Source organism: Polyodon spathula, chromosome 23 (genome assembly GCF_017654505.1).
Source record: "Polyodon spathula isolate WHYD16114869_AA chromosome 23, ASM1765450v1, whole genome shotgun sequence".
NCBI lineage: Eukaryota > Metazoa > Chordata > Actinopteri > Acipenseriformes > Polyodontidae > Polyodon > Polyodon spathula.
This window is the reverse complement of record NC_054556.1, coordinates 10,930,612-10,944,763: the sequence shown is the minus strand read 5'-3', so window position 1 is coordinate 10,944,763 and position 14,152 is coordinate 10,930,612. Positions and strand designations below refer to the sequence as shown.

The 14,152-nt window shown below is 37.8% G+C and overlaps 1 protein-coding gene across 2 annotated transcripts in view; it reads right to left on the bottom strand.

Annotated features, from left to right (window-relative positions):
• The window catches only part of LOC121298287 (MICOS complex subunit mic25-a-like), a 110,656-nt gene that overhangs the window by 94,942 nt on the left and 1,562 nt on the right, over window positions 1-14,152 (bottom strand). For both annotated transcript variants that reach the window (XM_041225330.1, XM_041225331.1), the window contains exons 3-4: window positions 13,070-13,139; window positions 9,769-9,913 (exon numbers count right to left, since the gene is read on the bottom strand). In XM_041225330.1, the coding sequence (XP_041081264.1) occupies window positions 9,769-9,913; window positions 13,070-13,139 (215 nt within the window). The remainder of the gene's footprint in view (window positions 1-9,768; window positions 9,914-13,069; window positions 13,140-14,152) is intronic.

The following is a 14,152-nucleotide window of genomic DNA, read 5'->3' as shown; positions in this document are numbered from 1 at the left end:
TGGGTTCTATTCACAAAACACTAAGGAATGTTTTGTCCGTTACATCAAGTCTGTAGTTTTAAAGAGGGTTCAAAGTTTATTATTTTTTTTCAAAGCAATGTTAAACCTAGGAGGATTTGTTAAAAATAAATCTATTTATTTATTTATTATTATTGTTAATAATAAAAATAATAATAATAATAATGCCTGTATGTCATCCTTATATTTTTACACTGTTGAACAGTGATGAAACTTGCGAAGGACTTTCTTTATCAAAAGTTATTGAGTGTCCTTCATGTCTGTCTGTCTGTATATCACACTTTGAGTTTACATGTATCTGATGAACCTACTATCGGGGTTCGACATTAACCATGGCCTAGCGGCCCGGGGCCGGTAGAGATCGCAGTTTGGCCGGTAGTTAAACTTCATACAATCTATTTAATAAAAATTTTTAACTGTACAATGTATTTAGCATAGTCCACGTGGTTTCCGTTTCATGAACGCAGGAAAATGGGTCAGTGTGCCAAAAAACTGAAGGAAAAAAAAATGTACAAACCCATTTTTAAAAACATACCCACCCCCCAATAACGGCGTAATTGAAGTCGTCCGAACTGTCCCACCGCACGTAGTATTTGTTGTACAGTCAGCATCTGAGATTACGTACTGAAGTGTAGTTGGTATACTCGTTACCTCGACATGGCAGTTTTTTAAAATTCGTTTTTTTCGTTCGGTTTTCTTTTTTTTTTTTTTTTTTTTATTACTAAGCGTTTAAATCAATAATGATAATGAAAGAAGTTAGGAAAAAAAAAATTAAGATGAAAATATAGAGTGGAGTGGAAGAAAGACTTAACCTGGCTTCATAATGACAGTGAAACAAATGTCATTTTCCCAGACAGATAAAACAGCAGCTTTTTGTTGCGAATTCAACATTCAGTTACCCTCATATCCAGTCTCACAGTAACAGTTCACAAGATAGCAGGTGTTTGTCTGCTGCTGTGACTGCAGGGAGAAAAGATGCACCAGTGAATACCCAGATACCCCGCATGGAAGCTGGATCAAACTGTCTAACGTTTTGACTTGGGGTACAATATGTTCAGGTCAGAAATGCCATTCACAATCTTAACAGGACTCGTTTCTATCAGCAGTAAGATTGGTGCTGACTTGGGAGAGGCTACAAGCTACAACGATCTGAGAACGATTGTGTTATAATGATTATTGTCTGAATAGTGTTTATTATTAGAATTAGTATAAATCCGTTAACCTTTTAGCGTTGCTGTTACCATGGTAACAGCTCGGTTGCGGGTATGCTTGTAAAGAGAAAAAAAAACAAAAAAACGAGTTATTTTTGTATACATACATTTTCAAATCTTGAATACAGTATTTTAATTTTCTGACAAGCACGCCAATGTGTGCATGTTTAAATAGCTTAAATAATACAACAGTATATATTGGAAGGCTTCGTTTCGCCATTTTTTTTTTTTTTTTTTGAGACGCGGGGTCTCTTTGGTTACAGTTTTTTTTTTTTTTTTTTTTTTTTTTTTTGCAGGACCGAGTCTGTTTGTGTTCACAATGCAGTTTTCAACTGCACTCGGCTCGTTTATATGGTGCGTGAACCGGATGTTTACAATACCCTGCAAGGCATATTGAATGATGTCAACTATTGATGTATTGCTCCGGTTTTTAATATAGCATGTTTTAGATTCTTACATATTGCTGTGGAAGAAAGCACCCTAATTTAATGGATGCATTTCTTGATTGCCTGCATTAGGAGAATGCACGGTTCTCCTAATGTCAACATTAAACAAAGACATTTGAGAAACAACTGAATATATTTTACTATTTTTGTGAGTTTTTTTTGTCGAGTTCGGCAAGATTTTGGTGTCTAACCAAAAGTTCTACCAGAACTTCAATTTCTTGCATTGTCCTTGTAGTTTAGTGTTACCAGATTTCCACAGTGAAAATAAACGGGGTGTTTTTTGTTGTTGTTTCTTCTTTTATTTACTGACGCCATAGCAACTCTGAAGCCAAAAATAACAGTATATAAAATAAGACAATAATAGTTAAAAAATTAAACATCGTGTGAATTTATTCCAGATGATAACTAATTTTATTTTTATATTATCATCTAGTCAAAACGTGTTAAATGTACAAAAACCCAGATTTAAAAAACAGATCTGCCATTATCATTTAAACATATGGTATACACCTAATCAGAATGGTTAAACAAATAATCCATAAGAGTGTTTATTTTATTTTTGAATGGCGCCAACACACAACCTAATACATTACTTTGCTATTAACTTGCCAAGCAGGGTGATAAAGTTTTGTACTTATTATTGGGCCAGTTAAAATTGTATCCGGGACAGTAAAAACACTACCTCAGTGGCCCAAGGGGCCAATAGTAAAAAATCTAAAGGTAGAGCCCAGTATTATCCAACTGTGATAAAGGGGGGAATTCACTAAGCTATCTACCAGAGTAATTACAAGTACAAAAACACCTATTGAAAATCTGAAATAAACAACCAGGACTTGAATTCAAGGAAAGTTAGGCATCTTATCTTTGTTTTTTTTTTGTTTGTTTTTTTACATTAACTGGTGTTTTTCCCTTTAAGAAACAAAATGTAAATTTTTGAATTCTCCCGAAGCATAGGATTAAAATTAAAACTACATTTAAAAAGATATAAAATAAATAAAAGCCGGCCATGGAAAAGTCCCACCACTTGTAAACAGCCCCACGAAGGGTTCAAGACTCAATTATCTGAACAATAGCATCTCTGCACACAGACTGATTTCACATTCCACACACGCACCTCCACATTGAATTTCTATTAATGTCCAGCGTGTGTCAGAGCCAAGATAAGGTGCTGACAACATGTCTTACCAGTCTGCCAGAGAAAGGGCCTCGGTGTAAAACACCGGGTAGGATCTAAATCCTCAGGAAACTCTCTCAGTGCAATTTACCTTTCCCGCACCGCAGATAACAATATCTTTTGAGAGGAAGGAAGCAGAAATAAATTCAATACGAGGTCCGTAGCTGTATGTAGCAAAAAAAATAAATAAATAAATAAATTGTGTATTTCTTAAAATTTTCGTGATTTGAGAAGAGGCACTTAACCGCAGTAGGGCTTGGCAACACTCTCCTGAAGAGGGGGGGTGGGGGTGGTATTTTTCTCCAACAGATAAGACCTCTTGTACTATATAAGGATGTGGTGGCTCAGCTGACACTGTGGTAAACACTCTGCTAGGGCACAAGGGTATTAAATCCTGCATTGTTATCACCCTTTCTCTTAACCAATACTCCTGCAGATGCTGTTTGTTAGCTGCAACAAAGAGGTGCCTTCTGCTGTGCAGGGGTAAAAGAGGTACTTCACATCATCCACATTTCCTAACGGGTATTTCTTTACCCGTTTGGCACATGTACAGTACGGTTACCTATTGCTGTCTGCTTGGATCGCTACTTGCCATGCATACTAACTGTTCCACCAATTGCTTCTAAAAACAATCCTCAAGGCATTTTTTTTAAGATGTTTTCCCATATTCCCTTTCCACAACATATTTTCTCTCAAAACAAAAAAATAAATAAAACAACAATACAACCCACTAAACCTGACAACAATTCTGAGGTAGGTGAAGTGGTTAAAATTCACAGAGGGGGCTTTCCTTCAACCCCTCAGCTCATTAATTGAGAGGGAATATTATTAGACAAAAGGGTGTTGCGACAGGACGTTTATAGACAATGTTCGTGTATTTAAAAAATAATCACATTTGAAATTTGCAGCAATACTAGACTGGAAAAACTAACAGTAAGTAGTAAGAATGTGAACAAGTGTTATTAATAGACCTGTCAAATTAGGCAAAATGCCATGAACTGTATAGACACAGGAACTAAGGAAGTGGAGCTGCCCAGGGGAAGAAACAAGTCAATTTTAACCAACACCAATTAATGTATTTTTTTAATTAAGTATAATATTATTTTAGGCACTCATTTTAACACTGAATATTCAAAGAGAAGCGTGTCTATTATAACGGTTCAGTCGCTTCCTTTAAATCCAAAGCTTGCTTGAAATAGTAAATTTCCGTCTGCACCATTAATCCAATCTGTGATGCTCTTCTCATTCCAGTATCAAACTGGGGCTGCAGCCGGTTCCATCTGCGCTCTGCAGATCAATTGCACACATGTATCACATTTTGTACAGATCCCATTTACAAATTCATTCACCTTCCTCCAATATTTCCCTGGTAGTATAATCATTTTGACAGCCCTAGATTTTTTTTTTCAACCTTTAGCATAATCCTTGCTTTGGGTTACGTCTATAGACCAACCCAGACAGTGTTTCTATACTTTTTTGTGGTGGTCTGTTCGTTTGATCTAAACTGGCAGATGTAAATATTGCTGTTTTAATATTTAAAATAAGATATTTGTGTCTTTAAAAGTAAAGCACTAGATGTGGACCTATTTTTAATGTTTCAACAATGATAATATTTAGAGCGACAATATTTGTTGCAATCGAGGTAACACTGTGATTCCCATCAGTGCTGTTGTTTGAGAATTCCTCAAGTCAAATATTAGATTATTTTGAGATTTTCTCATTGCTATTACCCAAACACTGTGTTTTCCTTACTTTTTGATAAATCTGTGTGAAGGTGCATCCAACTGATTTCATATGCTGATATTCAGCTCCAGTTGCCAGCCATAGACATATTAAACTCAAGAATTTATAGAGGTACAGTAAAAGCCAGCACCATCTAGGGCACATCTGTGTATTTCAAGATCAGTCAAAGTGTTACAGAAGTAACAGTCAGTTCCATCTAGTGAATGGGCTGGCACTAACTTGTATGAAGGCACTCTGGCACTCCTAACCGGGTCCAGACATGGGTTCTGGCTACCCGGGTCACAATCCCGCATACTGTGAATCCACATAACTGGGTCCCAGCGACCCACCTCAGGATGTGGGTCGATACGCTTTGACCCGGGTTGAGCGAGACAAAATGCAAGACGGCTGTTTTATCAAAAGCAGTGTGAAATCGCATACCCAACCCGCATGACACTGGGTTCTGACTTGGGTAGGTTCAGACCCAGGCTTACAAATGTCTAAAGCAGTCTCTTAGAACTGAAGAGCAGCTCCTGAATACAGACTTTTAACAAACACAATACAAAATAAATAATTGCAATAATTCAGAATGACAAAAACATTATAAAAAGGTGGTTTAAAATGTAACTAGACCTACTTGTTCTTTAAGCAACTAAATGACATAGCTGGCATAAATGGCTTCAGTGATTTTTAGGTTACATTACTGAGGTATAATGAACTTTGCATTTCTCAAAGTACACAGCACTTGCCAAATGATGGGACTGATCCAACATTTTTTATTTATTTTTTTAAATACTTAATTAACTTTTTTTTCTATACAAGCTACAGCTATACAATCACCCCGGTCTACCTACACAGCAGAGGTACAAGGTTTCTTTTAAACAGTATTCCCAAATTACAGTTCACTGGACTGGCTAATCAATACAGCAGGTGTCTGGAAAGCCACTTTGATGCAAGTCTGCACGGGCACAGGCAGCAACGCCCAGCTGCGACACAACATGTGATTTGCAGATAGTAACGGCTCAATGTTTGCAAGGGCAAGACAGCCAAGAAGTGAAAAGGGTGATCATTGTACGGTCCAGTGCTCCAGTACATTTCAGGACATTCCAGCCAACAAGCCTGGCTTTCGATCAGATAATAAAAATGTTATTTCCGCTGGTCCAAGACTTGGCTTCACTTAAGAGTACCTGCATTACAGCAGCTATTGCAAAACCTAATAGCTACAAAGATATTACAGCCAAGAAACATTTTCAAAAGAAACATTATGATCAATTGCTTGATTGTTTTGTTTAATTAAGGATACATATATGACACAAGCTGAAGCTGTCGGGTGGCTAATCCCTTCCTGTGTTGTAGGTTGGATGAAAACAGGGAATGGGTAGCTGGAATCTATTGCTCTGCAACTGAAAAATGTATATAACCTATAAAAGCAAGTGCATGTCCATCCCTTCATTACGATTTTAAATGTTTTAACTATTTTCAGAAACATAGCACGTTAAAAGTCGACAATCAACGAACCTAAATGCATTTTTATTAAAATATCTTCATGTGACAGAAACACAATGAATCTTGGTTGTACATCTCCCTCCTGACCTGTGAGGGCACTAAGCAGTGAGGACAGAGTTTTTTGGACGGACTGGCCTGACAGTTCTTTCCCCGGTTCGGGAAATCGGTCAGTTGGGAAGAAGGTGAGACTCCGCTGTAAGAACGTATTGACCCGGCAGGGAAAAGATGTAGCAGCCGCCGATTGTCAGCTGCACTCTTTTACCAAGGGGTCATGCGTGACAGCATATAAGGGGGACGGAGAATCGTAATCTGTTCCTTCGCATTGGTTTGTAATGAGTAAGAACCAGAAGGGCAGTAACAGTGTATTTGATAACTGAAACCGTGAGTGTGGTGTTTTGTTTGTTTGTAATTGTCTCGTCTTGTCTTGTACGTTACCAGACAGTTAACACAGTTCCAGAGCTGTCACCAAGGGCCAGCATGAAACCGGACAACTCTGCACCTTTGTCACAAATATAAACAAACAGAGTTTTTAAGATGTGTTTCAGTTAAATTCACCATGTGAAATCACAGTTGCCTCACGGTCTCTAATTTGTGCATTTCAGAAAGCCATTTGAAGCTCGGAACTTTTGACAACACCTGGGATTGGGGGTCTACCTAAAATCGCGATTTCGCGTAAATCGTGAAATTGAGGAGTCACCGCGAAATTAATCTCTTTTAGGGGCAAATGCATATGGACAAGAACGGAGAGGGGAAAAAAAAAAACTTGTTTAAATGAACTACTGCACAACGCAAGCGAAGCAAACTACATATCTTCCTTCTGTAGATAGTCCTTTTTTTTTATTCCTTCACTGTCCTGTGTGCATTGCACTTAAGCAAAAAACAAACAAACAAAAAATGTGCACAAGTAACATTTACAAAAAAAAATTAAAAATTTGCTAAAGTGGTTAACGTTCTTATTTACTATTCAAATGACAACAATGTTTTAATCAGTGAGTCTTTACTGCTTTTCTGTGACCTGTAATGTGCAGTTGGGGGTGGGACAAAGTTGTTGCTGCATTTAGGTTGCTGTAGTTTTCAGCATTGGAGATAAAATATTAGAAATGGACTGATGTTCGTTTCAATACATTTCCCAAAGAAACTGTACATGCAGACTGAGGTAATTGTTTTGCATATCTTAATGTGTCTGGAGAAAATACGATCGGTCGCTCTTTAGCTTCAGAATCACACATTAAACAAAAGGCTACTACAGAGGCTGTTGAACAGAACGTAAAATAAACAGGTTTCAGAAACCAAACTGGAAAGTCAGCCAAGACAGAAAGCATTCCTGTCTTCAAGTTGAATAAGTACTAAAACGATCCAGCACAACCACCTCGATTCAACCTGCTGCTTACTTTTTCGCAGTTGGAATTTTAGATCCAAATAGGCACGTTTTCTTTGTTTTGAGTCGGTACTAATAAAATAAATTATTGGATGGGACAAATAACATGACAACGAGCATGCTGCATACATTGCCTTTATTAAAGTATGATAGATGCCCTTGGGTAACCGAGTTTTGTGGCTGTTTCTAATCGATTTCCACATCTGTATAATTTGGCAAAACAAAGCTTAACTTCCAACCAATTCAGTGGATGCAGAACATATGGGCAATGCTCAATGCATGGGCAAGTCAACTGCAGGGAGATGCTGCATGCTTGCCTTTAACAAATGACAGCACTCTGTTTTAGTAAGGAAGCAAGAATCACTATTTTTAGGCTTTATAGTGTTCTGAAATACTGTCTACTTAGGTTTATTTAATGTTTAAACAGGTCCACGAAATGTTGGCAAAATCCTAGTTTTATTATTATTATTATTATTATTATTATTATTATTATTATTATTATTATTATTATTATTATTATTAAGAAAAACAAACCCAACAAACATTATACATCTCTGGCTAGCCCTGTTGTCTTTGCAGCCAATCACAGCAAGAATAAAAAAGTAAGAATAAGCTACACAGGTTGAACCGTAAATTCCTCAATCCAGCTACAAATCCAACTGTAACCATAGTCAGAGGCAACTGCTAAAAAAAGTGCTTATGATATTAAACAAACTGTTTTATAACTTATTAATACACTTCCTTACTGTATGTATCTGTATGGCTTGATATTTAAGTTTTAACATGTTCACTGAGTTTAAGAATTTAATTTTAAAATACAGATGAACTGGGTTTATATCACCTCCCTTAATATCATACCCAGTTTATTATCATGAATTTTCAAAAACCACTCGCCATGCACCAAAAGTTCTTCGAGAAATTACCTCTCAATATCATCTCACAAAGCCACTTATTGTCACATTTTGTGCAGCCTGTCAAATTCTGTGTGGGAGGCCATAACGGGATACAGTTCAGTTACAAAACACCAACGTCACTGTGCTATCTGCGAAGCATCAAAAATGTCGGCTAACAAGCGAACTGATTCATTTATTCAACTGATTTGTAATTTGCCCATCCCTTACACTTACAGCTCTAATGCATGGATGACATCATATATTTTCGAGCAGTGGATAAAACAGTGGGTCACGTCTCTCAAAGCACAATATTGTTGTATTGCGCTTATTGTTGAGAATTGTCCTGCTCATCGTCCTACCAAACTTGACAATACTAGATTTTTCTGCCACCAAATGTAACCCTTCTAATGCAATCATGTGACCAGGGGATCATCCGAGCACTACAAGCACACTACCATCGTTTCCAAGATTCTTGCTACTATGGATACAGTGGACAGTGCGCAACTGAGCTTGTGAGGAAAATAGACCTGTTTACAACAATGCTGTTGATCAAGGTAGGTTGGGACTTTGTATAAAAGTGAAACCATCGTTAACTGCTTCTGTACATCTAGCTTTTCGAAAGAGGATGCCCCGACTTTAGTTATTGAGGAAGAACCGGTGGTCCTAGAGGAGTTTAAAGAGGATGAGTTCAATTCTTTCATCAATGTGGATAATGATGCTGAATACATTGAGTCATTGGAAGATGAACAAATCGTGGGGGATTTCCAGCAAAAGAACCAGAACCAACTTCAGGCTGCTGATTCTGACCTGGATGAGGAAGGTGAATTACCTGGAGCAGTTGCATCCACATCTGAAGCACAACTTCACTTAAGATTTTGCGATAATTTCTTGGACAGAATTTAGTGACTGGACTTTATTTAATAAGATTGAAAACAAAGTTGCTGAAATTTCTGTGCAACGCCCAATTGTTGTTAGCTCTCATCAGTCGACAATTCATGGCTTTTTTAGATAACGACACAAACAGTTTCATTCCAGTTAAGGATACAAAACATATTTGTCCTATAGTAGAACTAGATGCATTTGTTTAAATGTAAAGGACAACTAAATATGTACAGTTTTAAAACTCTTTAATTCACTGTAAGTTTTAGAACCTTGTTGAACACATGCATGGTTGTACAATAGTTCGAAGTATGGAAGGCTCTTTTTTAATGCCTACCCCATTACCATTAAAGATAGTACAGTATGTATCGAGATTAGTCATGACTTCAGGGTAATGTTGCATTTTAACCTCTGAAAATACACTTTCCTTTCTCAGTGTTAAAATTAGAGGGTAAGTTACGCCCAGACCCAAAACCTTATGTGCAGCGCTGCAGCCAGGTGGTTCCCCCAGCACTTTTCTAGCTGCAGGGTTTCTACTCACCATCACTTTGGTTTTCTGCTTCTCCTCACTGGCTTGGGCTCTTTCCCGCATAACAGCCAGGGTCAGACTTTCTTGCCCTGCCACCCGCTCCCTCTTTGCAATCCTGGCCAACTCTTCTTGTACCAGAGCCTGTTCTCGTTCGTACCTTTGGAAAGATGAAAACAGGAAAGAAAACTGTCTGATTTAGCGCTCTATATTGATCTACAGTATATGCTGGATTCTAATCAGAACACAGCCAGACACTATTTTCCAGCACTTCTTCAATCATAGATGGTTGGCTGTGATTACCGGTCTGCTATACGCTCAAAAGCTATTGAGATTGCACTTTCTCAATAGAGCACACCCTCACAAGACTAGCAACACAACACCAACAGCAGTGATATTTCCACATCAAAAAGTTAAAAGCCTTAATTACAGACCAAACAGGCCACTAAACATAAAACACTTAACATGCAAATTGAGGATGGTTGTCATGGACTGAAAGACTCTGGTCTTGTCCCTCAATCCACCAGCCTATTTTTCCACCTTGCGATGCTGTTATTAGTCAATTGACAGCAATGATAACACTCATTCGTAGAATATTCAGTTAGGCTAAAAGAAACGTATAAAACTCTCACAAGGATGTATTTCTCAATGTGTTCAATCGTAAAGAAAGAAATGTTTGTGTATGTTTCTTGAAGCATTACTACTACTAATATGATGTATATATGCTGCCTCCACGAAGCATCTCCAGTGGGGATAATAATCTTAGACTTAACCAATCTTATTATTTATTGAATTTAGCCATAGGTATTTAAACTCCTGTGGTCTCATATCCCAAAGCACATAAAAGTATGTTCCCAAAGATAAACCAGAACTTCCATATTCTACACCAAGAACTTAAAATTGTCACCTAAGACATTTCAAGAGTTTATGGCAAGCTGTCAAAGCTGTATAAGTTCACATAAAGAGTAAACATCACTTGACTTTAAAATGGCTTCACTGAGAAGTTCAAGGTTAACTTCTCATTTTGTTTAACCAAGGCCTCATTTGTTAACCTCCTGTTTCCTGCTGTTAAGAGGGCAGTTGCCTATCACTGTGACTGACAAGCCTTTAAATTTGAAACGATCTGGCTTTTCTTTTTATCCCTGCTAAGTGACTGACAGAGTTACCTTGAATAAGGCAATCAGAACAAACATGATAGACACAGAGAAGGCCTCAATACTGAAGCTGGGCAATCAGACAAGTCCCTTGACACAGACTTATCAGAAAAGTACAAAAAACAAACAAAACAGTATGGGTAATTGCAGTATGAACCACCTGAATGATTGCAAACGGGACACAAAAGCTAAGGGGTCGGTAAAAAGAAAAAATAAATTGAAACAACGGGTTCTTTACTAGCATGGAGTCTGAAATCTGAACCTTAACCATAAACACCAGCTGGGCTGATAAAGAGCTCCCATATCAGAGGTTCACTGAGACTGATGAAACAAGTCTATGCTAAGCTATCCAAGAAGGACTTGACTTGCAGCATTGGGACTTCTTTCTTTTAGATTGGCAGCTCTGGTGGTAGGTTGTATAAATTGTTTGTTTTTGGTAGGCTGAATATTGCCTACCTAGCACGTGAATTGGCAAACAACAGTGGCTCCTTGGGTCTAAAAGAATAACACATTTGAATGCTTTTCTTATTGTTTTGTAAGGAAGTTTGATACCAGGTTTCCTTTTACTCCAGAGAGATTTCACTACTTTTATTATATTGCATTGGAATTTTTCAGCTGATTTAATATGAAAGAATCGTCTGATCTGAATTCTGAAAGCACATTTGAACTAAAAATACATCCTCCAACATGTGAGCACTCTTTGACCAGACAGGCTGTACAACAGCGCCATCTAGAGAGTAGAGCTTCTGTTTGTCTAGTATCTGGTTAAGGGCTGACTGCTTGCTGATTTTTACAAAAAAGAAATCTAGTTTTACGAAGTTATACACATAACAAACATGCTAAAACACATTTTGTTTACAACGATAAACTGTTACTTGTAAAAATTAGTATTAGGTGGACACAATTAAGTTATATTCAGTAGTACTAAAAAATGAAACATTTTGTGATGAAAAATCAGTGTTTTCATTAAGACAAAGAGCCATATTATGATGCAAGTGCAAAGGCGGTGGATAATTTACTGAGATGAATAATACCATTAATGGTATAACACTAGCAAGAAACAACATATTGTCCTTCTATTAAATTTTACATTTGCATTTAGTGTGCTCAAAATAGCCCCCTTGCTCAAGGTCTCTGCCTTATACAAACATTTTAACTGTCATAGGGAGTTCTTAAAAAGCCAACAAATGAGAAAAATTGACTGTTTAGCAAACCTCTTCAGTATTGTGTGTTAATTTCACATGCTGCATGTTTAATATAAATTGCACTTTGATTTGCCTTAACCAATCTTAGCCTCTAAATCGAGAGATATCTGCTCCAGGAGCCATCTGTTCTACAGATCCTCCAAACAAATATTATTACAGCATTTTGTTGAAAGATTCATTTATAAAAGTAGTTAATCTATAAAGACTTAAGATAGCTGGTCACTGAACCTCATTTGTGCATGAGATACCCCAGGTTGTGTATTCTGAGATAAAAAGTAAAACATATAAATCCGTTTACTGCTTTAATTAAGATAACCCTTACACATCTTGTGCCTGTGTTGCACTCTGTAACGCTTTATTAATGAGAAGCAAACATTTTTTTACTGATCTTAAACATGATGGTTGGTAAAAGCTGTTGTAATATCATTTGGACAATGTGCTTGCATGCACTCTTTTACCAGCAGATGTCAGACCAAAGCTTGAAAACACATTTGCAGGTTGTCCATAACGCAGTAGTACAGTGCTGTACTAGTCTTTTGTATTGGAACAAGTGAATGCATGCAAATTGACTAGAGATGGAAGCTTTCAATACCAATGGTACACAACTCAGACTCCTTGAGGAATGCTTCACTATAGCAATAATATGAGTTTGTGGGTATTGTAGTTCTTATCGGCACAGAGGCTGCATTCATGGCTCCAAAACACCCTAGAATGTTCACTGGAATATGTTTGAGAAACATGGGTGCAGTTCCTGAAGTGATAAATAATAATTTCTTTAAATACCAGTGTTACTAAAAAATATAAAATTAAAATTCAGTTTGTCACGTTGAGAAGTGTGAAGCCTAGTATCTGTCTGTGACTAACATTCATGTGTTTACTATCTAGGTTCTTGAGGAATGAAAATGAGCAGTCAAGCTTCACGTTAAAAAGTTTAATGTCACAGATACAGTGACCTACCTTTTGTACAGTTCCTCCTCTCTTTCGGTAAACTTTTTCCCTGAGCTCTCTTCAGATGAAGGTTTAGGACCTTAACAAATAGAGAGAACAGATCCTGCTTAATAACTTAACAGCATTCCAAAGAAACGCAGCTATTCTGTTAAGAAGGGCTGGGTGGGGCTATCCTGTTAATGAGGGCTGGGTGAGGCTATTCTGTTAAGAAGGGCTGGGTGAGGCTATTCTGTTAAGAAGGGTTGGGTGAGGCTATTCTGTTAAGAAGGGCTGGGTGAGGCTATTCTGTTAAGAAGGGCTGGGTGAGGCTATTCTGTTAAGAAGGGCTGGGTGAGGCTATTCTGTTAAGGGCTGGGTGAGGCTATTCTGTTAATGAGGGCTGGGTGAGGCTATTCTGTTAAGAAGGGCTGGGTGAGGCTATTCTGTTAAGGAGGGCTGGGTGAGGCTATTCTGTTAAGAAGGGCTGGGTGAGGCTATTCTGTTAAGAAGGGCTGGGTGAGGCTATTCTGTTAAGGGCTGGGTGAGGCTATTCTGTTAAGAAGGGCTGGGTGAGGCTATTCTGTTAAGAATGGCTGGGTGAGGCTACTCTGTTAAGAAGGGCTGGGTGAGGCTATTCTTTTAAAGAGGACTGGGTGAGGCTATTCTGTTAAAGATAAACTAGTTCTCCACCTCTGCTGCTCACTCTACTTTACTTAGAATCACAATCCAGTTTTGTTTCTTGTTTCTGGTAGCAGGCTATTATGATCCACCTTTTTAATGGCAGTGGAAGGCTGTTCCAACACCTGGTCAACCAAAGACGATTACAGAATATCGAGTCAAACTGTTTATAAATGAATCACTTCCCAATGATGCTGTACAAAATTTCACATCTGAAGATCTGTAAACAAAACATAGGAAATTGTAACCTGGCTGTAGAAACACATAGTGCAATGTTCTTGTCCCAGCGTATATTTTGGAACCCCAGACTCCACCTCAGGGAAGCAGTGCTGCTCAATTTTAGTATGTGATTAAAGAGACATACCATGCTTAATTTATTTATACTGAACAATGTATGCTTGATCAACACGTGTTGAAACCATGTGATTGCCAATC